Below are 27,757 nucleotides of genomic sequence, written 5' to 3'. Positions count from 1 at the left end.
GCCGAGTAATTCATTGTTAAATGCTTACTGCTTAGGCTTGGAAGAAATGCAGCGTAGTTTAGCCGAACCAGGGGTATTCTGCCGAGTTACGAGTATGTAAGGCGGAAGGGTCGCAAGTCGTTTGTTTCCATGAATGCACTAATGAAAATGTAAAGCGTAACGTTCAGTTGTTAATTCAGTGTGGTTGGGCATCTGCTCAATCTGTTCCTTCTCTGCATATTGTAGTGCATTCGCCACTAATTCATTTTAAGAGGCACTGTGCTGCGCCGCCTGTTTATTAGTCCGAAACCAGGGTGTCCGAAACATCTGAATTCATTCCCTGTAACTTACAACAATACGAATCGTGCAGTCATGCGCTGGAGGTCCGCCAAGTTTGAGTGTGCTGCAGAATGCAGACTGGGCCGCCGAGAATATAACATTCCCGTCTCCCTGGGCGAACGGCGCATTGGAGCTGAAGGAAACTGCTTCAGTTTTTTTTGTGGGGAGGATACCCATGTTTGAAAATTATGTTCGGGAGTGATGCGATGTGGAAAAGGTTTGTTGAATAGAGGGCTGTCGAGAAGATGCAGATTTTCTCATTTGCTAACCGATACAACGCAAAAAGACACAAATGTTGCACTTTTTCAGGGCTTAAGTCTAATAAAAGATTAGGGACTTCGTGAATCATGCCTTTTGACCGCGACCCAGTTATTTGCCACTGGGTAGGTACTAGGTAGGTACTCATTTGTGAACAGAACGTTCTACCACCACTTGCCAGAAATTCAATGAGCAGACAGCAATTGCTTATCCTTAAACGTTTGAGTGCACCTAACAACCTTTAAAAATGACGTCCTCCTTTTCAATGGTTTGCGCGAAGACACATAGCCATAATCATGGGCAGTAATCGCCACGCCATGTGTGGATCGCCCATGATCGTAAATACAATACAATACAATACAATCAACCAAGCAATGGCAGAATCCATTGAGCAGCGCGTCAGATGTGCCCCCGAATTCTCAATCTACATAGCATAGCATACACTAAATGTAGGTACACGCACCTACACATTAGATATTTGAAGGACTTGATAGCTGATACACATGAAAGAAACACAAGGCGCTAAAATTAAACGCAATTAACTAGCTGCAGCAGAAGTTTGGCGTCCGATGCCTCTTCGCCAAGTTAAGACAATGCCAATCTCGGCCAGTCTGCCGCCGCGCCGGCACTGGCCGTGGTGTGACGTCATCCGGCCGGCACGTCGACGTACAGTTCCACACTTAGGTAACTCGCGGCCCGGCGCGGGTGAATAGTTGAGAGCTTACTAAGCTAGTTAGGTTGGAGGGTGAACTTGTCGGTCAGATGTGGGCTTAATGTCGTGTTCGTCCTGTTGCTATTTTGTTGCTATGCCATGCTATGCTATTCAGTATGCATGCTCATTCGAACTCACAGTTTGACCCTCATTTGGGTATTCCAAGTTCAAACTACAGGGTATAGCAAAAGTATCCGGCTATTTTTCTTCCAATCTGTTTTTTTTTTTTTTTTTAGAAGACGGTGGAGCCACCTTTCATAACAGCACAGTCACGAATGCGCTGGAGCATACCAGCCGCCAAGTTCTCCAGCACACTGGCTTTGATGCGGACCAACGGGCAACGCGGTCTTGACCTGTGCCTACCTACAGCTGTTAGAAGGTGCTGATGGCGGGTGTCTCTTTACTCACCTCCTGCCAAGTATTCGATCGGATTTGATTGGGATCGGGACTACATCTGAGCCATAAACCGCTAGTCCAGAATGATTGGAGGTTCTCTCGGTATCACTTCTCGTTCTTTTGGGAACTTTGAGGTGGTGTGCCGCCCTGCATGAAGACAGCGTGGCTTGAATTAGGCATCAGTGCTCGTTAAGAAAGCGAGCCCTGCTGTGCCGTCCGATAAGGTGCCTCCAACCCTACTCCTTCAGTTTTCTCGCCACCGCCTTGGACGTAGACTACCGAGTGAACCCGGCGGAGCCTCGATCCTTACTCAGAACAAGGGTCATCCCGCAAGGTCAGGTCACTCCTGAGTTGAGAACCGATACCATAGGCACGTATTCATCCAATCTCCCATTTCTAACATCAGAAAGAAACTGTGCGAACAGATATGGTGAAAAAATTAATGTTCGGATAGTTTCGTTGCACCCTGTCCTCCTCTTTTTGGTAAAGGCGGCGTCGGTCCGTCTTAACCCTCGCCGGACCTATTGGTTTTCTACATACGCGCCGGCCGAGGGGGGGGGGGGAGGGGGGGCGGGTACGACCCCCCCCCCCTCGCCGTTTCGCCCCTGGTGGAGCTAGCGCGTCGCGGAAAAAACGAGCGTGTGCGCCGTTACGAGACGCAGAGATTGGTACCCGATTTTAAGGTTCTAGGTCAACCGATGACCTCTGAGGTCAGGTCAAGTGCCTCAAGGTACGGTTCAGTTTTTGGTGAATAACTTCGCAAAAAACGGCCGCAGAGCGCCGATTTTGGCAGCATCGTGTTCGTCTCGCTCAGGCGCGTCGAATGATATGCTTTTTGTCCGGGTCAGGTCAACTTGGGGTGTTGACCTCAGGTCAAGGTCAGGTCAGCACCCCCAGGTCACGAAGTTGGTCGAAAGAGGTCATGTCGCATATCATTCGATTCGGCAGGTCTTCCCGAGGCCATTGGTGGCTTTCCCGACTCGCTAGCTCAATTTGATCAAGAGTTATTGACGAAAAACTAATATGACCTTGATGACGTCATAAATGACGTCACGCAGGGTCACCATTGCAAAAGTGACGCATCTAACCTTGCAAGGAGTGCATAAAATCACGATTCTGTGTGCTTGAGATAGTTGGAGATCGTTCCCGGCGCCAGAATAGTAGTTTTCATTTTTCCCCATTGACTTATAATGGTGAGGTCACGAAAATGACCTGACCTCATATGACCTTTAGGAAAAATCCGAGATATACAAGTTGTGGGACTCATAATGGATACTAGATCCTGCAAGTTTCATTTCCCTGTGACATCTCCTCTGGCAGTGAGGGCGTTGCGAAGTTGCGACATCTGGGCCCTGTTTCACCGGTGATAGCAGCAAGCTACTATCAAATTGCGCGAGCTGACGTAATGTGATGACGTCATACTGCTGACGTAAGGGGCAATTCTGGCGCACGATTGCCGCAATATTGTTTTACGTCATCAGCTAAATATTCGAAGTTAATGTCAAATTTTTTTCCTAAACCCAACTTCTTTTAAATACATCATATTGAAAAAATATATATCAAAAATATATATACTATCATGACTGCGTTAACTCTTACTTTTAGGCTCATACGTCACTTAATGCCGCCGCCAAGGTCGCGGCAATCGTGCGTCGGAACTACCCATTACGACAACAGTATGGCGTCACGACATGACGTCAGCTCGCGAAACGTGATAGCAGCTTGCTGCTATCACCGGTGAAACAGGGCCCTGAAGACCGTGCAGAGGTTCACTTATGACGTCATAGGTCAGTGACCTGACCTGACCCAAAAATGCGGTTGGTGTCAAAAGATGCGGCTTGGATCAAAGGTCAGGTATGCCAAGTTTCAGCTCTCTATCGCCAGCGTGTTCGGAGCTATCGCGAAAAAACCCTTTGGGGGGGGGGCGGCACCCGCCCCCCCCCCTCGGCCGGCGAGGGTTAAATCTCTGCAGCAACGTATCGCTAATAATAGTATCGTCCGCTGTCTGCCGTTTTAAAATAGCCGCTGCTGTCTGCGGGCCGCTCTCGAGTGGCGGCCGCTGCCGACCGGCCGCTGCCGCCGCTAACGATACCACCTCTGACGTCATCAGCGGCATCTTGTCAAACAGCCACTGTGGCATGGTCCCACCTGGGTGGCTTCCACACTTTAAACTAATGGTGTCTTGCTTAGATAACTTTTACAGACCTTACTTAAACGTTTTCGGACTGCCGTAACCATCTGTTCACCGCGTACCCTATCCTTGTCTGTTTCCCGTCAACGATCAGTCGACGACCAAGCCTCGCCTGCCTGGCCTTCCACCTGCCGTCTACCGCCGCCATTTCGTCGCCGTCCGCGAGACCTGGCTGCCGTCCGATGTCCCCCAGAGACCCGGGACGGCCCCCGGCGACGGTCGGCAGCAGTCGGTGCGGCGTGCCGGCCTGCCGGTGACCGGTCAGCCGCAGCGCGGCAGGGGCCGGGCAGTCGTCGTCCCGCGGCCGCCGTGTCTTCTCGACCAGGTTACTGCAGCGCCGGCTCTGATGGCGGTGTTTGGAAACCATCGGGACCGTTATTGGTAGTGTCAGAATCGCTTGTGTATGTTGTGTGTTCTATTACCAAATGGGGGCATGAAGACCTGGCTGTCGACGCGCCCCTAAAGCGTAAACGTAAACTCAAACAAGCAATCAAGTCGCCACTCACTTAAAACTGCAGATGATTGTGACTTATCTTGACAACCTCGAAACAGCAAATTGAAAGCACCAAGTTAGCTGTGTTACCTGGAACTATTGTAATTACTAGTTATTATGGTGCCTGACTAGTATGTCATTACGTCTGAAACTACGGAACACGTGCTTTTGAGGGGTTTTAGAAGTCAGAAGACAGAGAAGTACCTAGAAGAAAAAAGAATATCGGGAGATTTGTAAACGGATAATCAGACTTTTCATCGTCTTCAAGTTACCAAATTTCATTATTCTGCCCAAATTAAGCCATGTACGCAAAAAAATGAGAGCAGCGAAGCAATTTGTAAAGAAACATGTGACCTACCACTAAAAGTCAAGAGATATCCAGAAACATGAGCAGTTTGTCATCCAACATTATCGAGACAATCAAACGATATCCTGCATCTACAGAGTCGGCTACCACCACCATTTGGAGCCATTCCGCCCTCTGTCTACTCCCTCACAGGGGTACCGCTGATCCGCTCAGCACAAACGAACTCAGACTTCTTACAAGATCAGATCTCCTCTGCCTTCCTATCGCCCGGCCAGCTCCGATCGCTGTTCTACCCACCTGTTATATACAAAAACATTACTTGTGAATTTGTGTCTCCAGTTCTCACCACACTTATGGGGAGAAGGCATGTTCTGGCGGGTCCCTGTCATCGTATAACCTGGTTTATGGATAGATAGATAGATCAGCTGACCAAGATAGGTTTCCAATAGTTTCAGTTTAAGATATACAGTACACATTTGAAACATCCTCATCATCATATTCCCTTTGATAAGAAACCTTTTGTTCTGATTTGCTTTATCTTAGTCATCAGTCATGTCAGTCATCAGTCATGTCTTCTGTTATGATATGTGCAAGATGTTAACACCTAACGGCATAGATCCTAGCATAAAATTGGGTATTTTGACATTTCTCAACCCTTAAGATTTACACAGCATTGCAAGACTTTTTGAACTGTTGTTCATCATTGGCCATCCAAATTCATAGCAAACATTCAACAACTTTTGCTTCACTGCACTTGCATCCGTGCACTTGCATCCGTGCACTTGCATCCGTGCACTTGCGCCCCTGCTTTTGTTACCAAGCATTTATGTTTTATTTTCATATCATTCAATTCGCTGTATCGTGATATGTCTTGAAATATTCACTCTGATGGTTCCCTTTCGCGCGCCGTCTGACTCCCCTCGCCGTCCGTTCGTGTGGTCAGGTTCAGCAGGACGAGCAGCTGGCCGAGGCGCGGTTCACTCAGCTGCGACTGGAGCGCACCGTGCGGCAGATGACGCAGCGCGGCGCCGGCGCACCCGCCGACACCGAGCAGGCGGCCGCCGCCCAGCAGCTGGTCGAGACCCGCCAGCGGCTGGTGGAGACCAGCGGCCGACTGTCGCAGGCCGAGCAGCAGCGCGCCCAGGCGCTGCAGCGCGGCGCCGACCTGAGCCGCCAGCTGTCCGGCGTGCAGCAGCAGCTGCTGACCACCCAGCAGCAGCTGGCGGCCACCGAGCAGGAGCTGCTGGCCACGCAGCAGCAGCTGGGCGCCTACCAGCAGCAGCAGGGGCAGCTGGAGGCGCAACTGGCCACCGTGCACGAGGAGGCGCAGGGGTACATGGCGCAGCTGACTGAGGCGCAGCAGCACGCCGCCATGATGGAGGAGCAGGCCGAGGCGCTGGCCAGCCAGGTACGCCACTCTCATATCGGGACCGGTTAGTACTACAGTCTGGAGAGAATAGATGCATGACCCGAAAACGCAGCCAATGCCCAGTCATTCGGTTCACATGAGATTAGAATGTCACAGGGAAGTGTGGAACTGCCAAGTAGCCGAAAAGTATAAAGACGTTTGTTGCACTTTCCGATGACAGTTGGTGACATACCAGGGAAATAAGCTAAAATTAGAGCGCTCTATTTATTGCTCCTGCCCCATGTTGAAGAGATACCCCTAAAAGCGTGATCTTTTATCGGCCCTTACGCAGCAAGGCAGTAATTCTCAGACCGGTGGATGGTATCAATAGAAAGAGAATGCGTCAAAGATTAACATGAATTAATTAAAATAACATTAAAATGTTAATTAAGCGTGGAAATGAGTCCCAAACATAAGCTAATTATTGCTCCTACCTCGGCAACGGCGCTCCCCGCAGTCAGCGGAGAAGCTAAAATAAAAGCCACCATCCTCCTCCGTAAGTCAATTTTAGAGCGGCCGAGTGGGCCGATGCGGGGCCACCAAACTGAGGTAAGACGTGGCTAGCAATTGCAAACTGCCATAGAAATCAATATCTTAAGACGTACAATATGGGATGATTACTCTGAAGCTGGAGTGAAATCTTGAGTAGATTGCAAGAAACGAAATGCATAGATTGGTTGAATTACGTACAATAGGCACAGCTCAGATGAAGCCATTTCTATGATGTTGACATTTGACATAACCCTTCCTCTCCTCACCTATGACCTAAGTGCATTGGCAGTTACCGGCATAGTTTTTGAGCACGAGTGTAATTCGCCATCGGACCGCAATGCATGTTGCTAGGCTGCTGCAATTACGACGAACATACGAATACTGCATTCATTTGTAGACGTTTGTTTTTTAGGCGGTCTTTGACGTACAAGGGGGCATACCTGTCGACAACTTGAGTTTCTCCGAATTTCAAAAACTCTCAGAATTTCAATTCCTTATGCACTGTTGTAGGTACAGCTAATGCTATGTTCACAAGTTTTCGTTTCCTCCTGTTCTAAAAAGGATGATATTTGTCGATTTCGTGCGTCGCTGATAGGAGGGTGCGTTTAATAATTAGGCCCAACGCTTTCTGCATCCGCGAGTACCTTCAAAAGGGAACAACAGCTTCCATTTATTACACTATGGGACATGTGACAAAATGACCACTGGAACACGCATGAAACGGAGCTCATATTCCTAAAAATGTCTACAATCACTTCTTTTCTGACACTATTAGCAAATACCATCTCAAGTTAGGTGGTTGACAGACAGTCAATGGAGATCTGGGGAGACTGAGTGATGCAAATTCACCACTTAACTGATAATGAGGGCCGAGGGAAGATAAACATGCAACATGCACAACTGACAACTTGACAAGTGACAAAACACTATCACTATTGCGCAGTGCACAACAAATTACAGCACCCAGCCCAAAAATGCTTTTGGTGACTAATTGCAAAACAAGTCACTAATAAATGTCTTAGTTGCAGCTGAACACTGCACAATGATCACACTGTTCACACATTGAGTGAGATGCCACAGGTGGTTTGAATCACACTTTGGTACAACTGCAAATCTGAAGTGTTGTCATGAGGTTCATGCCTCCATGATCACAGCACTTTGGTTGTGGTTGGCAATGCATAACACTTGTAGTCTGCAGAGTTCCACATGAACTGCAGACACCTCATCTGGTGGTCTTCATGTTGCTCAACTTCTTCAGGAGGCAAATGTCGACCACCCAGCGGAAGCATGGTCCTGCAGAAAAGAAAGGTAATGCATAAGGTACAAACATTATCTGCTGAAACAGCCCCTTCTGTTGGCTGTTATTAAACTTTTAACATAACATAACAACATGTATTCCATGTATATTACATTTGTTCAAGTAAAATACTGCCGGCTATTTCAAAACCAGAAAATGAAATTATATTGTGGCATAATTCACATGCTCAGCTATAAGCATCAAATAAAAATTAATTTAAAATTTGGCATATTCTATATAACACATTCATAGAATATTCTACTTCACGTCACAAGGACTCACAATCTTTCTGTTGGGTGTTTGATTGACGCATTAACTAAATTTGTCTTAGGTTTTATTATTGCAAAAAAATTCATATTGCATTATTGTATCAAAATACTGCCAGCAATAACAAAACAAGAACATGAAATGTCAATGAGCAAGCCGCCTTTCCAAAAAATGGATTACTTTGAAAAGAATTTTAGGTTCTTTTAAGGAAAAGGAGAAATGATTATCAGGTAATTATCAGAAAACCACTCAACCAGCAAGTGGCTGGGTGGTTTCACAGCAAACATCAAGCCAAAACATATACTTACATTTATCTAACAATTGAGCCATTTGACTACTACAAGGATATGTGAGCAAAATAAGATTCCAATTATCCAATGTTGACTTCCTTGCAAAGTTAATGCCTTATTTTATGAAAATGTGTCACTAGAATATGATACTTATCATCGAATATTATTTAATTTACGATTTATTTCGATCGGAACGCACATGGAGTCCCGCGCCATTTACGTCGACGATGAATATGATCGTGCTTCATGAAGAGCTAAGGGGTTTCAATGGTCTTTCAAAGCAATAATTTGATGCAAAAATTTGTAGGAAATAATATAAAGCTGGTTCAAATGGCCATCAACCATTTAAAACACCGAAAATACTCACAACTCCGTCCCGACGACCACGCAGCACCGCGCCCGCCACACTACTGGCACAATGCCAAAACTGCTGTCACATCAGAAATGTTTTTTTTCTCGATTGCAATTGTGGAATTATTTATTAAACAGAAGATGATCTTTCCGAAAAACCGACTGATTTCATACACAGATGCATGGAAAATAAAAAAATCCCGGTAAGTTTAATTGTATTGTTTTGTCGATTTTGACATGCTCCTAGTTTGCAGCCATATTTCGATATGTTCTACAGGGAGTTCAGAATTATTTCAGGACCAATCTTTTCCTCATTCATTTTCCCGTCGATCATGAAATTTTTAGAGCGGAACAATTAGTTTCCAGGCGGTCTGAGCGGTTTTCGTGAGAAGGGTGCAAAAATCGGCGTCATTTTTAGAGCCTCGACACCAGCTCAACACAGGACCCTATGGGAGACGGTGAAGTAGCGGGAGCAATAAATAGAGCGCTCTAATTTTAGCTTATTTCCCTGGAGTGTCACCGACTGATGATCACCTGCTTTCATCCGTCCGCCTGATGATCTGACCTCTCTCACATCCCCTGGTGACCTGACCTGGGCCTCGTTTCATAAAGCTCTGCCGTAACTTACACCTTTCCGTAATTCACACCCTTTCAAACTACGGAACGCAAATAAATCCGTTTCACAAAGCCACAACTGGAATTGTTTACACCTCCGTAACTAAGCACATTTGCGTAGTTACCGTAATTTATCAAGCGTCCTACAAATTACAATTTCATGTCAACACTTATTTTTTTACGATAATTTATAAAACAATTATGTTGAATTTAAATCTTAAAAATTAAGTATGAAAAAACAAAATTGATATTGATGACCATCCTTTATTAAAACAATATATTAAAAACAGCAGAAAGCCAGCTAAGCAGAAGTGCCTAACTACGAAAGTGGCGCGGCGCGGCGAATAAACAAAATTCCGATAGTGGCCACAAAAAAGCGACTGGTACAGAAGATTTGCAGTTTCTTTTTCTCATTTTGGCTGTTCTTTCTTCCTCACCGGGCTCAACATTATAAAATATATTAAAAATTAGCTTCGAATCTTCACATTAATTCAAAATCACGCAACATTTTTGTGCGTAGTTTACACCACTGATATCAAGAGCTTGATAAAATATTTGGCGTTAATTACGTCGTTTTATGAAACCCAAATGGCATCAATTGGTCCGGAATCGAGCATTCGCCGTAAATGAAGCTCCGTACTTTCGATGGCGTGAATTACTCCGGTATCCGGCTTTATGAAACCGAATTGGCATCAAATACGCCAAATCTGGCATAATTGACGGAACGCCGTAAGTAATTCCTTTTATGAAACGAGGCCCAGACCTCTGATCGGCCCCCTGGTGACCTGACCTGACCTCTGATCCGCCCCCGGTAACTCGACCTGACCCGCCCGGCTCTGACCTGACCCGCCCGGCTCTGTCGGCCAGCTGGCGCAGGCTCCGGCCGCCGACACGGAGCGACTGCATCAGCTGGAGCGGCAGCGGGATGACGAGGAGGCCAGCCGGCGGCGCGCAGAGGCCGCCCTGGAGGAGCTGCGCGCCGCCGAGCGCCGCACGCGCGGCCAATATGTCACCATGCTAAGCCGCGCCGGCAACGAGCTGCTCGATACGGCCACCAGGTGGGTACCGGTCGGAGGAGGGAGATGCCGGGGACCCCTGCTGGGTGGGTACCGGTCGGAGGAGGGAGATTGTGTGGCCGGGGTCTCTGCTGGATGGGTACCGGCCGGCAGAGGGCCACCAGGCCACCGGACGGCGCATGAGTCGCTACCGTGCAGATCTGTAAGATGAGGGTGGATATCTGGCGTTTGACCACTTATGTGGTTAGTCAGTCGATCATGTGTGTTTAGTACTTTTATGGTCTAATGTGCTGCAGCTGCGGGCTGCTTTGATGCAGACTTCAGTCAGTGACGTGCTTTGTGCCGTAGGTCATTTGGCTACGGTATTTTCACTCAAGCCTACTTTCGCCACTGAGACTCTATGCGCCTTCAGAACGTTGACCTAACCTCTGACCTGTGCTCTGACCTGTCTAGGCGATGCAACGACGCGATCCGCGGCGCCGAGCGTCTGGCGGCCGGCAGCGGCCGACCCGACTCGGCGCAGCCCACCGTCACCAAGCTGCGCCAGGCGCTGGACGCCGTGGATCAGAGCCGGTCTCAGTTCAAGGTGAGCACGGCACACCGCCCCGCGACACGGGTCGGCGGCAGGGGTCAGAAGGGGGTCCGCGGACATGGAGCACTCAGTAGTGATATTTAGACGTGACCTTTGGGTGATGTGGGCCGCGCCTCTGTAAGCAGCGACCATCGAACAATGGGAAGGACGGTGTATAACAGTACCTGCGCTTGTCTGAAGGGACCTGAAATACTACTGAAGAGTTACAATGACTCGATTATGTGACTGACATTTTTAAGACTGTGTCGCCGACAACATGCGTTTTAATATTCAGGATAGTACGGCATCTGAACGACCTCAATCATGGCATGTTTGTCCATTTTGATTGACCTGGTCATCGTTAACCATCCATTTGGCTATACGCTTCTATGTAAAAAGGTTCGTACTCTGCACGGGTGTCTCTGCACAGTGCCTTCTAACCAATGATTTTTTTTTTTCAGGAAGCTATCAAGAAGGCTTGCAAGGCTATAGCCAGTAAAGAAACAATAGATATACAATCGTTGAAACTTCCTGAAATCCCCGATATTGTTGAAACTGCCATCAACGGTCCCGCTGGTAAGTTGTTGATCGTTTATCCCTTACCCGTCAAGTTTTTTTTGTGAATGGATTTCGCGTGTTGGTTTTGCCATCCGCGGTGTCTTGGAGTGTTGGCTATGCTCTTGGCGATAGAAGCCCATGTTAAAGTTGAGGAGCTTTTTTTATTAACTCGTACGATGAGGTTCGTTGGATACCTGACTCCCCGCGGCTCCGGCAGGTCGGAAGACGGCGGCGGCCGCCTCTCAGTCCAGCGCGGCGCGGTCTGGTGCCTCCCCGCGGCCCAGCTCCCGGCCCAGCTCGGTCATCACGGTAGGTGGACTGTTGGTCGCGGCAGGAGTGGGACTGGACCTTCGCGGGACGGTTATCGGACCCGCGGGTGATGGAACGTTGGGACAGGCTGGGGGAGTGGACGGGGCGGATGGTGGCGGCGGATGGGTAGGACGTAGGCGTTTGGTGGGAAGATAGCTGGAAGTGATAGGTTCAATACCCTGTTGTTTCCTCCAGGCAGTCTATACATCGTTGCCGTGCGCAATGTCCTGATGAATCGCAGATCGCTCCTGTTATTTGCCACGAGCCATATAAATGTAACGTGGTCAATTTCCGTCTCCTTGTGATGTCAGCTGCGTCTCAAACCAATCCAGCATATTCGTAGTATCATTGCTACCCCTGACCGCCACTCGGTGGCTGGCGATAAACGTGAGGCTGTTGTCTTTTTTCACTCACGTTTTCTGTCTCCCTTCGGCAGGTGTCGAGCGGCAGCGGCAGCGAGGCCGGGAAGGTGTCCCCGGCGCCCACCCCTCCCCCAGCGGCGGCCGGGGTCAAGCCGTCCGCGGGCGTCCCGGCCGGACCGGCCACCGCCGAGCTGCGCGCGCCCAGCCCGCGGCGGGCGGTCACCCCGGCGGCGATGCAGCTGTCGGCCGCCTCCCGGCAGGTCAGTCGGGCGGAGAGGCGAGCAGATTGGCCGGGCAGGTAGCTGCTGTACTGAGACAGACAGGATACTAGGGAGACAGTAGCTTTTCGGATGGTGTCTAGTGTTTTACTGTAGTCTGTCTGCCGAGTGTATGCGCTGGGGACAGGGCTGGTACGAGTGAACTTGTCCATCCATTTGGCTGCATGTGCGGTTGTGCCTCGACTGTTCATCTGACTGTTTCCATGCCGTACTCTATTCCTGCCATATGTGTACTCAGGCGGCGCCGACCACCTTCGATGCGCTGATCAGCGAGATCGAGCGTCAGTTCGGCGGCGCGGTGCCCGGCGGTCGGGACAACATTATCCGCCAGTTCACCAACTACCGGCGCCGGCGCGGAGGCGTGCTGCGCGGCGCGGCGCGAGACCAGATTGTGGCCGAGGTGACGGCCATGATTCGCGCCGAGGCCGCCCCCGCCCCCGCCGCGGCGCCGGCGCCCTCGGCCTGGGGTCAGCCGGCCGCCAGCAAAGGTGAGCGCTGCCACTGGACCGGGCTGGTGAGGACGGACGGTAGACTGTGTCGCCGAGCTTCGAGGAAGTATCAACGCTTAGCAATGCATTGGGTGGGAGCTCGCTCCTTTTTCTTGACTGAAGTGAGGCACGTGGCGGTTGGAAAGATCTCATTTTCCTGTTGAAGCACCATGTTGAATATGTAGACTAAACATAAAGAATGGCTGAGGCGAGCTTTATGTTTAAACTTCTGAGTCATTGGAATTTGGTGATTTATATGTACTGGTTGATACCATGCCCGTGCAATTTACATATAAGCGATTCAGATTTTCGTAAATATGCGGGAATGTTTCTTCAAATTCATCGCGATATTATCAATCATTCCCAGTTCCTCCATGTCTGTCAATGTTTTCCTTTTTTAGTTTCGCTCGTCATCCCATGCCTATATGATGAACGGTCTTTGAAGGTTCGCATTCATTGCTGCCATTATGCTGATGGGTTCCTACGGACAACCCATTCCATTATCGAGGCCGTTGACCCTTGTTTATCATTAGACCTCCCCTCGCATCTGATCAGTCACGCTGCGGCGTACGATCACGTCACACGTCTGTTATGTTGCTCAGTGTAGTATACACGGCACGTCCTGTAGATGTTTGTGACTGTCAGATCAGCGGCACACCTCCTGACAGCTGTCAGTGATGCGGCGGGGGTTGTCGTGTCTCCGTGTGACGGGCAGTACCGGTCGCTGCCAGCGGCAGGCCGTGGACCGGGTTAGTGACACCGGTGTAAGGCTTGGCCACACGGCAGAGCTAGCTCATTGGATGGAGTAGTTAGTTTGATACGACGCTTTGCGACCGATCCGGCCGACCTGACCGATCGGTCTGCCCGCCGGACGGCCGACCGGGGCCGGCGATTACCTCTGCGGATGAGCTGGTTCCTGCCAACGTTCCATCTTTCCCTAACCATATCCGATCCGGCTAGCCACGAGGGCTTTGAACCCGCCCACCACTGGATTGTGGCGACCAAACAAAAATCGAGCTGTCTGTCCAAGCTTTGCTTTGTGTCCGAGTAAACCGCAATTTTGTGTCGTTATGTTCAGGTTGGATAGATCCGGAGATGGGTGACTGACCCGGGAAGTTAGCCCGCGGTGATGCGCGGACGCTGGTACTCCTAATGACCTAGCCCGTGACCTGATTTGTGACTCGTGATTCGTGAACTTATCGTGAATCAACCAGTAGCTATATTTGCTCCAGCCTGTAACATCTGCCCTAGTCTGTGACCAATGACCATTGCCCGGCCTAGCCTGTGATTATTGTTATAGCCTGTGAACATTGAACTGACCTTTGAGTTGTGATCATTGAACTGGCCTGTGACTATTCAACTGACCAGTGACCTGACCTGTGCCGCAGCGAACGGTGTGCGCCCGGAGGCGGCGGGCGGCACTCCGGCGCTGGCCAGTATACCGTCCAAAGAGGAGTGCGTCATCTGTCGCGAGTCGTACTCGACCAGTCAGGCGCGGACACTCGAGTGTGGCCACCGCTTCCACGAGCTGGTGAGTGGCGGGGGGGGGGGCGTGCTAAATGTGGCGATGGTGGTGGTATCTGACGGTTATCTGCGACTATTTTACATGGCATCACTGCGCTAGATAGTTGCTATTTTGTTGGATAGTTCACATCCTTCTGGTCTATCGGGATGCGTGCGAATATGTTTTTGTATGTTGTGAAGTGTGTACAGGAATTTCAAAAAACTCAGACCTGATGATGACAGTGTTGTCGAAAGCTTGTCTCTTTTGTTTCTCTTTGGTCAACTAAAGAACCAATACACTTTTTGGCATGTTATTGATCATTTTCACATCAATTTTGACTATCGGGATCAGTCAGGATCATGCGATTATAAAAGATAGGGGAGACATGGGGCAGGCTGCTTACTCAGTGATATGCTGGAACTGGCAAGGTAATTGGATTATGATTGATTAGTTATCAACCGGCCAGCAAATGTGAATGAAAGTGGCTTCGGAACAAGTTGCACGAACGGTTAACTCGTCCCAAATTCCTAGTACAGGTTAGCTGTTCCTTTTTATGAGTGAACTTTTCCCTGCAATTCGTCGCTAAAAAACGTCATCTTATAACTCAAGCCAGATAACCCATTAATCGAACCGGAAGTGACTGCCAGAAAACATTATCTGCATAAATCAAGCCAGGTAATCGAACCGAAAGCATCTACACCTAAATTAATTAAACCAGTTTCTGTGACCACACGCAGCTCAATGCGTGTATTTTTACACATCCATACCGGATAATTCGTGGCGAGACCGTTTTGGAGAGCGTCTTGCCAAGTGACCGGTTTGGACGGCACAGATCGCGGTGATTGCGCGAGGGACCGGTCCCGCGACTGGCGTCGGCGTCTCGTCTGTCGAGTAGCACTCCACGTGTTTGGGGGGGGGGGAGGGCTGCAGTCTGGGGCTGACAGGCAGTGATACGGTGAAAATGATAATCCCGGTGCGTAGTACTCTCACTGTGTAGCTAAGCTTTTGGTGGCTGTTGATGGGGAGTGGATGGGCTGTGGGACTCGCCCAGATCTATGTTTGTGTGAACCCGAGTCCCTGTGTGTGACCAGAGTCGCCCTGTCCGTTTGTGATCGGAGTCGGCCTATGACCTGAATCGTCCTGACCCTGAGTGTGACCTGAGTTGCCTTGTCACCATGCGTGCCACTGTGTGTGACGGCAGTCTCCCCGTGTGTGACCGCAGTCTCCCTGTGTGTGTGACGGCAGTCTCCCCGTGTGTGACGGCAGTCTCCCTGTGTGTGTGACGGCAGTCTCCCTGTGTGTGACGGCAGTCTCCCTGTGTGTGACTGCAGTCTCCCCGTGTGTGACCGCAGTCTCCCTGTGTGTGACGGCAGTCTCCCTGTGTGTGACGGCAGTCTCCCTGTGTGTGACGGCAGTCTCCCTGTGTGTGACGGCAGTCTCCCTGTGTGTGACCGCAGTCTCCCCGTGCCGGCAGTGTCTGCGCCGGTGGCTGAAGGCTCAGGGGGTGATGGCCACCTGCCCCATCTGCCGACACGCGTTCACCTCCGATACAGACTTCCCCCGTCTATAGCGACCGAAAGGCGGCGCCCTGTCGTCGCTCCCGTGACGTCACCGCTGACGACAAGGGACGTGACGTCATCATACATCGGCGGCGTGTGAGAGGGCGCACCGCACAACTCTCCAGCCCCAGTTCAGAACAGACCGTCCTCTGATGGCCCGGTGGGTCTCGGCGTGCCGCGCCTCCACAGTGCCTGGTGTGCGATTTGTAGCCAAGATCACTGATCATTTGTAAGTTAAGGTCATCTGTTTTATTAGTCCTTATGTTATTCATTTTGTACATTGGTGTCGTGTTTTATCCAGCAAAGCTGCCGGCTGGCTAGGGTACCTTTTCAGTTGTTTTTTTTTTATCGTTGGGTCGTTCTAGAGTGGCCGGTGTGCGGTGCGTTGATTCAGCAGCGCGGACGTCGGGAGGTCGTTGAGCGCGACCGTGCTCTCCCCGGGTGCAGCCGCGACAGAGCTGCAGTGCAGCCCGCCGCGCAGGTCATGTGATTCCAGGGGGCTGTGATTCCCTCTTTCGCGGAGTGATATCCAAGAGAATACACGTTGATCTTTTGTATGGATCGTTTTCATGTGGCATGTCACTTGGTGTGTTGTTACCAGACACATGTAGCACTCTGTATTTACTCATAAAACCGGCCAGAAAATCATTCGCTGTCGCGACTAAGGCCAGGGAGCGTTATCACCGGGTCCGGTAGCCCGAGAAGACGCGATATACTCTACAGCTTGGTAATAACGTGCATTTATTGTACGTGGATGTTGGTCCTTGGTCACGGCAACTCCGCCGTTCCCGGACAGGCTGCTTGTACGATACACTCGGACGGCGAGCTCCACACCGACGGGAGCAAATGACGCGTGTATGACAGCGCTAAACTACCGGCCGGTCGTGTGTATAAACATTGCTCACCGTGCGTACACACATTACAGTCTACACACCCGGTACAATCGGCACGTAGAGCGGCGCTGGCCGGTCGGAACAGACCGCTGTGCTGCGGACGGGGACCGCGCGCACAGTGACCAATCTTAGCCCCGACGGGGAATGTAGAAGATATTTGCCGAATGGTAGTTCATATCAGATCTCAAGCGGATACACACAGACCCCGAAGCTGAGCAGGCTGGCAATTGCCATTATGGAACGAACGGTAAAAAAGTTGCACTAATTCAGCACATCGCCAGAATGCCGTTGTGCAGAACGATAAAATATTTCATGCTAAGTGGAATCGGCACCCATTGTATATAAGAAAAACACGTGCTTCGATGCACCAACTCTCAACGGGGGTGCAACGTGTGACACGGGCAATAGTGTTCAAAGCACACACTTCAGTGCGGGACGAGTATTCAGTAGTAACGGTACAAATCTCAATATCACAGGTTTGTTTAGTGAGCGGCGCCTCGCGCTGGCTAGACAAGCCGCCAAAGCACACAGGATATACAAAAATAACACCAACGCTACCCTAACGTGCCCGCGCTCGGACACAAAGCTCGAGGTGCCGGCCACCCGATGTACGGCCGGCGGACGCGGCGGCGGCGGCGGGCCGCTCACATATTGTACATGCCGTCGACGAGGAAGTCCATTTTGCGGTAGTGTCTGTGCTGCCAGCTGTCGGTCACGCGCCGCACACCGTACCAGGCCAGCACGAGCAGCGACAGCACGCCGAACACGGAGCCCACGATGACGGCCGCGCGCGCCTTGGCCAGGTTGGTGAGCGCCGCGGCGCCCTCCTCCGACAGCCGGTGCGTGCCCGCCGCACCATCGCCCCCCGCCGCCGACCCGTCCCACCCCGGCGGCGGCTCCGGAACGCCCTTCCTCGGCTTGGAAGGATTCTCCAACATCTCCAAATCGGGCACTCCGGTTCTACCAGTAATTCTACCACTCCCTGATACAGTAAGATCCAACTCTGGTGCACCCTTCCTTGGCTTCGACAGGCTCTCAAGCATGTCCAAATCCGGCACCCCGGATCTACCAGCACTTTGTCCTCTCCCTGACACACTCAAACCCGGCTCTGGTGCGCCCTTTCTCGGCTTTGACAGGCTCTCGAGCATTTCCAGATCAGGCACTCCGGTTCTACCTGTACTCTTTCCGCTCCCTGATACAACCAACCCCGGCTCTGGTGCTCCCTTCCGCGGCTTGGACAGGTTTTCCAGCATTTCCAGGTCGGGAACCCCGGTCCTTCGGCTACTTTGTCCACTTCCTGACACATTCAGACCCGGCTTCGGTGCTCCCTTCCTTGGCTTGGACAGGTTTTCCAACATGTCCAAATCCGGTACACCGGTCCTTCGACTGCTCTGTCCTTGCTTGCCCACGTCCGGGGCCGGTTCAGGCGGCTGCGGCGGCGCCGGCACACCCTTCCTGGGCTTGGAGCGGCTCTCGAGCATCTCCAGCTGTGGCACGCCGTTTCGTCGACTGCTGGGCTTCCTTTCCGAGGGAGCCAGACCCGGCTCCGGCCTGTGTCGGCTGCGTCCGATCACCGCGGCTCCGTCCAGGGAGACGGGCAGCTCCCCCGCGCCGGCGACCGGCCGCTGGGCTGGGGATGGCGTGACTTCGGCGCGCGCAGGCAGGTCACGAGTGTCGAGCTCAGTCAGAGAGACAAGCTCAGTGGCTGTTGTGCCTGTCAAGGCTGGAGATCCTGGCTCAGAGGGGGTGGAGAGGGCTGGTGACTTCTCAGATGGTTCTTCTAGGGTGACTTTTGCCTGCCCAGTACCATAAATGGGCCTCTGGCTTTGCTTGTTGGTAGATCCAGCCTCTGAAGTATCAGCGTTTTCTGCCAGCTCTGATGGTGATTGGTCACCTCCCTGCTCAGGTAATGGATTTTGTATGTCTCCCTGACTTAGCAGGTTCACATCTGTCAGAGGCAGCTGTACTTTACCACCAGCTGCTGCAGCTTCAACATTGTGACCTGCTGGTTCATTTGCTAGGCTGTTTGAGGACTCCTCACTGGCTGATAATGGCAGGGCCAGAACAGAAACATCCTCTCCGTCTCGACCTGACTGCCTCACAAAATACTTGGTCCGGACTGGTGAGGGGGACTGGTCTGGTGTAGCACTTTCTACTGATATCCATGAAGAGCTCCCAGCAAATGCAATGAGGCAGAGAGTGATGAACAACATAATATTTTCCCTGCAAGGGGAGAAAAGCTTGTGAATATATGGTAATCAGTTGGGTCAAAAAAACCTCATATGTGAAATATTATCTATAAGACACTGAGTGATACAAACATCCAGCAATCAGAATGCAGCTTGCTGATAACGGAATTTCCAAACATCTCAACATTCACCTAACCAAAAAAGGAACGGATCCTTTATTTCTGGAAGCAATATTAATGTTAATTATGATATTGCCATCACAAATATAAGAGAAAATGACCCATGGAATCATAAGCTGTGAAGCCACTCAGAAATTGAAGTGCAAATGAGTCCTTTTCATTTTGAGCCAGAACACTGAGGAGTGAGCTTATGCTTAAAGTTTAAAGAAAAAATGAAATACACTATAGTAAAGACCACACGGGCACAGCATAACAAGTTAAACTTTATTTATTCTTCAGTTCTTCTGGTTGGATTCCAATTCCGCAATGATGCAAAATTAGTATGCAGCATTGGTAGGTAAGGTGGTATTCTAATTTGAAATTTCTATTACATTTATAAGCTACCACACAAGCACCATAGAAAATTGAATGCGGCTAAAATACAACCAAACTGATAACAGCAGGGTCATCCCACAATCCACATACCAATCAATAATTTATTTAACAAGTAATTTTTTTCACCAATGTCCCTTCTTCGCTAGTTTCGCAACAAAGGTAAATAAACTTAAGAAAGTCAAGGATTGCCGAATGATGGAGTAATTTAGAATGAAGCTAACTTTAAATTATGACGTAATTGGTCCAATTATTTTTATTTTCCCCTCTGAAATGGCAAACAGCACAGCCAAAGGTTATCGACATAAGGCGCTGGCTCTGCCACTGGCACTCTGTAGGACTCTGTATGCGCACGTCAGACGCAGGCAAAGACCAGGGTAGCAAAGACTACATTCGGATATATCTTCTATGATCCAGTGACCTGCAGGCTGCAGCCGGACGGTGATCGAACAGTTGCCGGTTCCGTGCACGGCCGCATCATGGTCAATAAAGTCCATATTTATAGTCACCGTGACTAAAGTATGAACTCCTACACTGAGAGATCAGTCTGGCCGACCCGAGTTTGAAGCAGCGGTCAACTGGCAGCGTTCCGAGTGGAAGCTCCAATTGTACCGTCGTATTGAGCTTTTACTTTTGTACCGTGCTCAGTGCTGTTGAGCATGAGTGCTTGGTTTCGGGAGTCTCTGACGATTACCTAAAACACATAAATATCGGCAAAACTTCAATAATATCGTCTCTTACAAAGATCCACGGAATCATAGATATCCTGGAATAGTTCACCATTAGCGTGACTGTCGGTTGAAGGGGGAGGGGCAATACCTACCTACATCATGGCGGCTATAACTTATATAGAGTCGCTGGTAAGGAACCAGCGCCGGTCAGCCGTATAGAGCGTCAGCAGATGATAAGCGCGTGGGGGGCAATAGTCTTCGACTCGGCCAATGTCCCATTTGTGGGAGGGGACTTGATCTCCAAAAGACCATATGCTCTGCAAGCTGCATGTTAGAGTTTCAATCTTCAGATGATTCCCGGACCCGGTCGCTGTAATAAGCAAAAAATGCGCAATTTCAAATTCATGTCTCTTGGACCAGATTTTATCGCATTGCAAAGCCTGCGACGCATATGCGACATGAAGAACCCACGGCGCTCTCCTGTCGCCTGTCAATGACTCAATGTCAGTCTTCAGTCGTCACGCGTCACTAGGCAGATGACTGTGACAGTTATATGCTGATTGGAAGGCGGTACATGAAATACCTCTTTTCCTTTAGAGATGGGGGAGGGCGTTTCCCACTTCTGACCTCCGGACCTGCTCATTTCTGTTGCAAATCCTCATACAGCCACTGCAACTGCAGAATCCGGCTATCTCGGCGCCCTGTAGGATACTAATTATACCAGCCCCGCCAGCTGGGGGTCGCCCGGGAAAGCCCATAGCTGTTGCGGCCGCGCTGAGCTGCCGGAGCCGCCGGAGCCGGCGGGGGCGGCGGGCGCGCCTCTCCCGGCGTCCCGCTGCTCTCCCGGCTCATCAGTCATCGTCAGTCAGTCAGCCGGCGCCTTACCGGGCGGCTGAATAGGCGGAGAGGCCCAGTTCCGCGTGCAGACTGCAGGCCCTGTTTTGCAGGGCGGTCACGGTCGGCCGAGCCAGGTCAGCCCGGGTCATCTGGGTGGAGGCGGACATGACCAGCCGAATTCGTCACTGGGCACCGTTACCTGCTGCCTGCAGTGCCCCTCCCGCGCTACAGTCCCCTATCAGATTCCAATCAGTCAGCCACCAGTCAGCGGGCCGCCGACCGGTGACCGGTCTCGGTCCGGTGACCGGTCAGTCGCGTTTGTGCCGCTCCGGGCGTGCACGCGCGACATTGGCCGCTGCACATGATCCGACATACTCGGAGGAGGATGAGCGGCCGGACCGGACCGGCGCGGGCGGACGGCGCGGCGCCGAGTCATTGGCCGACGAGAGCGGGTCGTCTCTCGGCTGCCGGCCGGCGGTGGGAGGGTGCAGCTGAGCAGCCCGCCGCAGTGCCGGTGCACGGCCGCTGCCGGTGACACGATGGCGACCCGCTGGCTGTGGCGCTCGCTCGCCGCGGTGTGTGTGCTGTCTGTGCCGGTCGCCGCTGAGGTGTCGCTCTCTGAGACGTCGGTCCAGGTTGGGTCTCCGACCTCTAGCGCTGAGAGGACTACGAGCAGTGCAGAGAGGCTCTTGGTGCCGCCGCTGACACCGGCGCACCTGCTGCGCAGTCCCCAACTGCGGTTCTCTGAGGTCGCCGAGTCGGCCGTCGGTCAGGAGAGTGAGACGTTCGTCGGTGGTGGGTCGGGCTCGGGCTCGGAGCGGTTCGACGTGGGTCCGGCGCTGACGCCGCGCGATTTCTCCGTCGGCGAGGAGCTGCAGCTGTCGGCCATGTCGGTGCCGCTGCTGGCCGGCACCACCGACCCCGTGGAACTCGCCGGGGAGTTCGAGGGCGACATCGCGCTCACAGAGGAGGACCGGCAGGCGGTGACCAACGGCGCCGTGCCCGGCCAGCGCACCTGGCCAGGAAACGCCATCCGGTACGTCATCGCGTCCGGCTTCAGCCAGACCGAGCGAGGCGTCATCGCCGCCGCATTCCGCGAGCTCGAGCGGCGCACGTGCGTCGGGGTCCACCCGGTGCCGCCCGGCACCCCGACCGGCGACTTTGTGCACATCGTGCGCGGCCGCGGCTGCAGCAGCGCCGTCGGACGGCTGGGTGGTAACCAGACGCTGTCTCTGTCTGAGGGCTGCTTCACGCGCGGCGTGGTGCTGCACCAGCTACTCCACGCCGCCGGCCTGTGGCACGAGCAGAGCCGGCCCGATCGCTACCAGTACGTGAACGTGCTGGGCGAAAACGTGGCCGCCGGTCGACTCCTCGACCTTCTGACGTACGCGCGTGTGCCCTCACCGCCGACTCCGACCTACCAGCGCCGCTCGCTGATGCACCTGAGCCGGTGGGCGTTCTCGGTGGACCGCAGCCGGCCCACGCTGGAGTCGACGGCCGATCCCACCGAGCCGCTAGGCCAGCGGGACGGCCTGACGGTGGGGGACGCCGTGGCCGTGAACCTGCTGTACGGCTGCGCGGACGGCACGGCACCGCCGCTGCCCGCACCGCTCGGTGCCGACGCCGACTGTGAGGATCAGAACGAGCACTGCGACTACTGGGCGCGCATCGGCGAGTGCGCCCGAAACCCCGGCTACATGAACGAGTTCTGCGCCAGGGCGTGCAACCAGTGCGCAGGTGAGTCAGGGGTACCAAAATGCCCCAAAGTCAGGAGGCCTGAACGTGTTTATTGCGAATAAATGCGTAAAGAAGGTAAAATGAGCTGGATACCTATGTTTGAATCGAGTCAAAGTTGACCAATTACCGCTCGCTATCTACATAGGATTACTTGTTCCTGTGCATTGGATTCGACAGCTGCCGTACTCTTGACCACTCCGGCAAGCTACAAGATAACGTCTATTCATAGACCAAAGTGCGGTATACCAGCTGTATGTCAATGAGATATTACATGCGTTAAGGCATGTTCCGCAGTGCACGCTGCACGCTTATGTGGACACTGCAGGCACCATGACCTCAGCACCAAACCGGCATTAAAATTGACAGGTGCACATGTCGTGCAGATGTCTGACCATACAAAGAAATAACTTATCTCGTATGCACGTATTGTCCCGTGTAACTGACTTCTCAAAGCATCGCCAAATCCTGACCGAACATTCCATGGCATTGTAGTTTATCGTAAAGCATGCCGCCACTCGATAAGCATGGCATGGTTTATGAGCTTCCTGCGGTGCAGCTACTATAATGCAGTCACGTTTTCCTCAGTAATCCTCCATAAGCGTCGTCCGAATTATCAAGATATAAGGAAGAACATTCTCAGAAATGACATTACCCGGGGTCAGTATTAATATTTCATGCTGCAATGCTTTCCGTAGAGAGAAATAAATCGCACTTATATTGGAAATAAACGTTTATTTGTTAATACGGCATACTGAAGCCAGCCGTAGCGTTTACCCGTCGTATCGTTTCCAATATATATTAGACTAAAGATATAAATATAATGATTTATGATTCAGATGACCGTTTATCCGAAAACTGGTGAATAACGGTATACTTGTATAACGGTGTACTTGTTCCTCCCCCAGCTATGGAAAGGTCATGATAAAGGTTCTGCACGCGGCAGCACCCAAAATCAGACTGTCAACCGTTAGCTACCCGTTCACCTAACGCTCATGTTTGCTAATCTTCATACCTAATTGTCTGTGTGTGTGTGTGTGCGGGCAGGCTCGAGCTGCGAGGACCTGGACCGCCATTGTCGGATGTGGGCGGCGCTGGATCGCTGCGAGCGAGAGCTCTCCTACATGCACGTGTACTGCCGGCGCGCCTGCGAGCTGTGCCAGCGCCAGCAGCCGCGGCCGGCTGACGAGCGGTGCCGCGACCGGGTAGACTCGTGTCCTTTCTGGGCGCGCCGCGGCCACTGCCACCAGTTCGACCATTACATGAGGGCGCACTGCAGCCGGTCCTGCGGCTTCTGTCGATAGACCTTGACAGGGGTTATCGTCAGTAGGACCGGAGACGGTGAGTCAGGTCTGATTGGCGACTGTAGAGTGCGGCAGGAATGATACGGGACTGCGGACCGTTTAAGTTTGTTGTTTTGTTACGGTTTCCGTGCTATGTGTGTGTGTATGTGTGTGACGACTGACGACGACTGGCGATACAGGGCCTTCGTAAGGTGTGGCTGTTGTGTACATATCGTGAGCGTGGGTAGACTTTTTTACCTTGTCTTGCTGCTTGCTGCATCAGCGGGGCGCTGCCATTATCGAGCCGTACCTACATGCTTCGTTCGTGAAGGTATCTGTTATTTATTTGGTCATTTAATGTGTGCATGATTTGTGACAGGTTTGATTTTACTTATGAAGTACCTAATAATGTGTTAATTACTGTTATTGTCATTGTTATAGCAGTCAACAGTGAACGCAAATACCCAGATTGATTACATTTAGTCTACTTGCGTAGGCCGTAGACGGTTTTGTTGCTTGTAGTTTACGGGGATATTGCAAAATACGATGTTCATGAAAATAAAAGTCAATGCAAATAATCTCTAAGTGCCACAAACTTTGGACCAGTCAGAACTTTGAACCTCGTGTTGTCCATACCGCCGGTCAATCTCGCTAACAGTCATGGCCTGTATGGCTTCCTCGAGCTTGACATTGGTATTGGTAGGCACCAAAATATCTGTTGTTCTGGGAAGGTCGTCAAATCATCCACCACCAAATGCGTACCTAACCTAGTGCCGCTAAGCACTGGAAAGTAACTTGATAGCTTGGTTACTGATGCTGCGCCTATACTTTGGGAGTGGGACCAATCCACAACCATTTTCAATTCTCTGCAGTCCCTAGACGTTAACAGGTTCGTGGTTTCCACCGCTATGTTCCGTTTCGCCAGAGGTATTTTCCCGCTGCGTCAATCACCGCAAGCACTTATAATTCTGTCACTAGATGGCGCTACGATCCAGCGCCTGAAGGTATGCTGTACCGCAGTACACACAGTTTCGCTGGTCTTTATTTCCGCGTGTGACTTTGTGGTGCTGGCGGTGATGGACACTTGATTGAAAGCTAAATTATCATTATCCCACTTCTACGAACGCACTTCGTATTTATACAAAGTGTCTTCTGCCTTATCCAGTCTGTGACTTCAATCGGCACGGGGCACCGCTGTCACAGTCTGATTCACATAGGTAGGCATCCGTACTTGCATTCGTCTTTTTATTTTAAATGCGTGACCCCAGCACTGGGGTCATTAAAGACCAAATCGATTACCTAAAAGGTCCTGACATGGTATAGGATGCACCATTGCACCATTCAACATTGAGAGTCGTGCTTTGGGCGATGGATGAACGAAATGAACATTGTCACACGAGGAATATCACTCGCACCGTTGTACAATATGTCCCGTGCGGAAATATTTTGAACAATGAGACCATGTACTTAGTTCATCAAACAACAAACACATAAACTCTCGCACAATGACAGAACCGTAAGAACAGCTGAATACACATATTAGACAAATGTAATGCTCATTGCTTACACACTCATATCTGACACAAGGACTAGTTAATCGACTTTGCCATGCAATCATATCTTTCAAAATACATCTCAATCTCACACGATCACACCTTTGCCACTTCAACTGCCACATACATCCGGGGTACCAAGATCTTATCATAGGCATTATAGCTACCACGTTAATAGCTTGTCCTTTCGCAGCTTGAAAAAGCTGCCTGGTAAGAGCTAATAAGTAGAAGTGGTCTCGTTGTTTGTTTTTATCATAATGAGATGATGATACTCCCTTTCTGTCTCATAGTTTTGTTCGTTTAAGCGCTTGGGGTCTGTTGAGACCACTTCAGACCCATGTGAAAATGGAATAGGAGTGAGACGTTGGACTGAGTTGACCGTGGAGTGTGGACTGATGCGTCACAGCAGCTCGGCTCACTCCGTTGGGACGGGAGTGTTCGACCCGGAGGATTATGTGGATGCAGCTTTTGGTGTGCTCTCTACTAGTTGTCTGGTGGGGCGACCGGTAGCCTGGACAGGGAAGCATGAGCAAGGAGAGGGGAAGAATGATCACCAGTAACTTTATTCCTGGTTCATATGGCGCTCCTCGGAGCGCCTCAGCTTGAGATTTATGTAATACGGCTCGATCTGTTCGATCAGTTGCTGTGGACACTCGCTATTGTGGCATTAGGGGAGCCTATCACACATCCCACTCACCCTGCCTGCAGTGATATGACCGGCCACCGCAGGGCAGCCACAGCTCCAGTCCGGTGCAGGAGGCCCGGGGGCCGCGAGCGGGAGTCGACCAGGGACCAGTGCAGGGCTCAGCGGCGACGGCGGGGTGCGCGGGCGGCCCAGGCGGCAGCACTGAGGTGCCGCTAGTGGGAGCAGTGAGCGCCCCGCCGCCGCTGGGTCCCTGGTGGATCGTCCTCGTGACGCTCCGCCGGGCCTCCGCACTAGAACGGAAGCTGAAGGATGGGTAGGTGATGCCACTTGAGCCCATCGGACTCTACGCAGATGCGAGGAGATCCAGATATAGCCCTCTTACTAGGAGTTATACCAGCGAGCAAGAGAGTTTGTGTGAGCTGGCGAGTACGATGGTGAGGACAAAAGTCGAGTGGAAATCAGCAACTCGGCAGCTCATTGCTGATCATGGAGCTTAGTACGATCAGAACACGACACTCACAGTTTGATGAATGATCAGAGCGGCTTGGTCGATCCCATGCGGCTGTGATACTTGAGGTTGAAACGGTATCTTACATGAGCACCTATTCCGAACATGAACAGTTCGTAAGTTCGTAAGACGAATGAACACTTCGCAAAATTGACGAAAAACACGTTAAAATCACCACTGCCTTTGTCACATCCACCGCTGAGCTGGTCACTCAGTCTCAGAGCCAGTTCTTTACACGGGGCAATACCCGATCCAGGAGCGGGCTCCATCGCCTCCCCGGGCCCGGCCCGGTCAGATCCAGACCACCTCGTGCTGTATCACCGTCTCGGTGGTGCCGTCGCCGAAGAACACGCCGGCGCCGCGTTTGACGCTCTCGCTCAGTTCGAGTTTCTCGAGCCGCTCGAGGAGGCCGTCGAGGCTGCGCGCCGCCGGCAGCGGGCGCGCCGCTCCGTCCGGCCCCCGGGCGCACCCTCAGCTGGCCTCGGGAGCCGACGGCAGCCCGTTGGCGGCCGCCGACGGCACCGACGCCACGGCCGCCGTCAGCTGGCTTAGGTGAGAGGTGGCCGTCGGCAGCTGGTGAGAGCGCGTGAACCGCATCGCGCCGCGGCCCGTGCAGCTCTGCGGCAGAAGGGACGGTTACAGTAACAGCTCTGCCGGGACTGTTAGACCGCAGCTCCTCTGCGGTGGGAGGGACGGTCAGAGCAGCTAGTCCCGTCACAAACAGGGAGAACAACTGCAGCTCCGGGCCGGCGTGGCGTATATAGAACAGCTCAGAGACTGCCGGAGCACTAATCATAGAGGCTTCTTGTGACCGACCGTCAAAGCATTTTTAGATAAGCGATGCTGTGATAG

The 27,757-nt window shown here is 51.7% G+C and overlaps 4 protein-coding genes across 13 annotated transcripts in view; 2 read left to right on the top strand and 2 right to left on the bottom strand.

Annotated features, from left to right (window-relative positions):
* LOC122391582 (vigilin-like) overlaps positions 1-16,595 on the top strand; it is a 52,153-nt gene extending 35,558 nt beyond the window's left edge. For 7 of the 8 annotated variants that reach the window (XM_043385645.1, XM_043385643.1, XM_043385642.1 and 4 more), the window contains 9 exons: positions 5,619-6,083; positions 10,263-10,453; positions 10,865-10,997; positions 11,444-11,558; positions 11,758-11,849; positions 12,286-12,471; positions 12,728-12,978; positions 14,361-14,508; positions 15,956-16,595. In XM_043385645.1, coding sequence (XP_043241580.1) covers positions 5,619-6,083; positions 10,263-10,453; positions 10,865-10,997; positions 11,444-11,558; positions 11,758-11,849; positions 12,286-12,471; positions 12,728-12,978; positions 14,361-14,508; positions 15,956-16,051 — 1,677 coding nt within the window. In that variant the 3' untranslated portion in view covers positions 16,052-16,595. The remainder of the gene's footprint in view (positions 1-5,618; positions 6,084-10,262; positions 10,454-10,864; positions 10,998-11,443; positions 11,559-11,757; positions 11,850-12,285; positions 12,472-12,727; positions 12,979-14,360; positions 14,509-15,955) is intronic. The other variant, XM_043385648.1, reaches the window with a different exon arrangement.
* Positions 16,596-16,764: 169 nt separating this feature from the next.
* On the bottom strand, positions 16,765-19,888 carry LOC122391585 (translation initiation factor IF-2-like). 3 transcript variants are annotated; one of them, XR_006258374.1, is made up of 2 exons: positions 19,767-19,888; positions 16,765-19,156 (listed from the first exon to the last, which is right to left on the bottom strand). XR_006258374.1 is itself a non-coding variant. In XM_043385652.1 (2 exons), the coding sequence occupies exon 2, from the start codon at positions 19,144-19,146 to the stop codon at positions 17,578-17,580; it is 1,569 nt and encodes a 522-aa protein (XP_043241587.1). In that variant the 5' UTR covers positions 19,147-19,156; positions 19,803-19,841; the 3' UTR covers positions 16,765-17,577. The 3 variants fall into 3 exon arrangements, 2 of the variants coding, with proteins under 2 accessions (XP_043241587.1, XP_043241588.1); XM_043385652.1 differs by having other exon boundaries at positions 19,803-19,841; XM_043385653.1 differs by having other exon boundaries at positions 19,733-19,771.
* A 1,771-nt stretch (positions 19,889-21,659) lies between these two features.
* On the top strand, positions 21,660-24,776 carry LOC122391589 (zinc metalloproteinase nas-13-like). The gene is made up of 2 exons (XM_043385666.1): positions 21,660-22,918; positions 23,963-24,776. The coding sequence occupies exons 1-2, from the start codon at positions 21,721-21,723 to the stop codon at positions 24,217-24,219; spliced, it is 1,455 nt and encodes a 484-aa protein (XP_043241601.1). The 5' UTR covers positions 21,660-21,720; the 3' UTR covers positions 24,220-24,776.
* Positions 24,777-25,222: 446 nt separating this feature from the next.
* Positions 25,223-27,757, bottom strand: part of LOC122391581 (metabotropic glutamate receptor 2-like) — a 69,957-nt gene continuing 67,422 nt past the window's right edge. Inside the window, exon 15 of the mRNA XM_043385641.1 lies at positions 25,223-27,523. Coding sequence (XP_043241576.1) covers positions 27,377-27,523 — 147 coding nt within the window. The 3' untranslated portion in view covers positions 25,223-27,376. The remainder of the gene's footprint in view (positions 27,524-27,757) is intronic.

The sequence above is a fragment of the Amphibalanus amphitrite genome, unplaced genomic scaffold, assembly GCF_019059575.1.
Source record: "Amphibalanus amphitrite isolate SeventyFive unplaced genomic scaffold, NRLGWU_Aamphi_draft 000445F_arrow, whole genome shotgun sequence".
NCBI lineage: Eukaryota > Metazoa > Arthropoda > Thecostraca > Balanomorpha > Balanidae > Amphibalanus > Amphibalanus amphitrite.
This window is presented reverse-complemented; position numbering and strand designations above follow the sequence as displayed.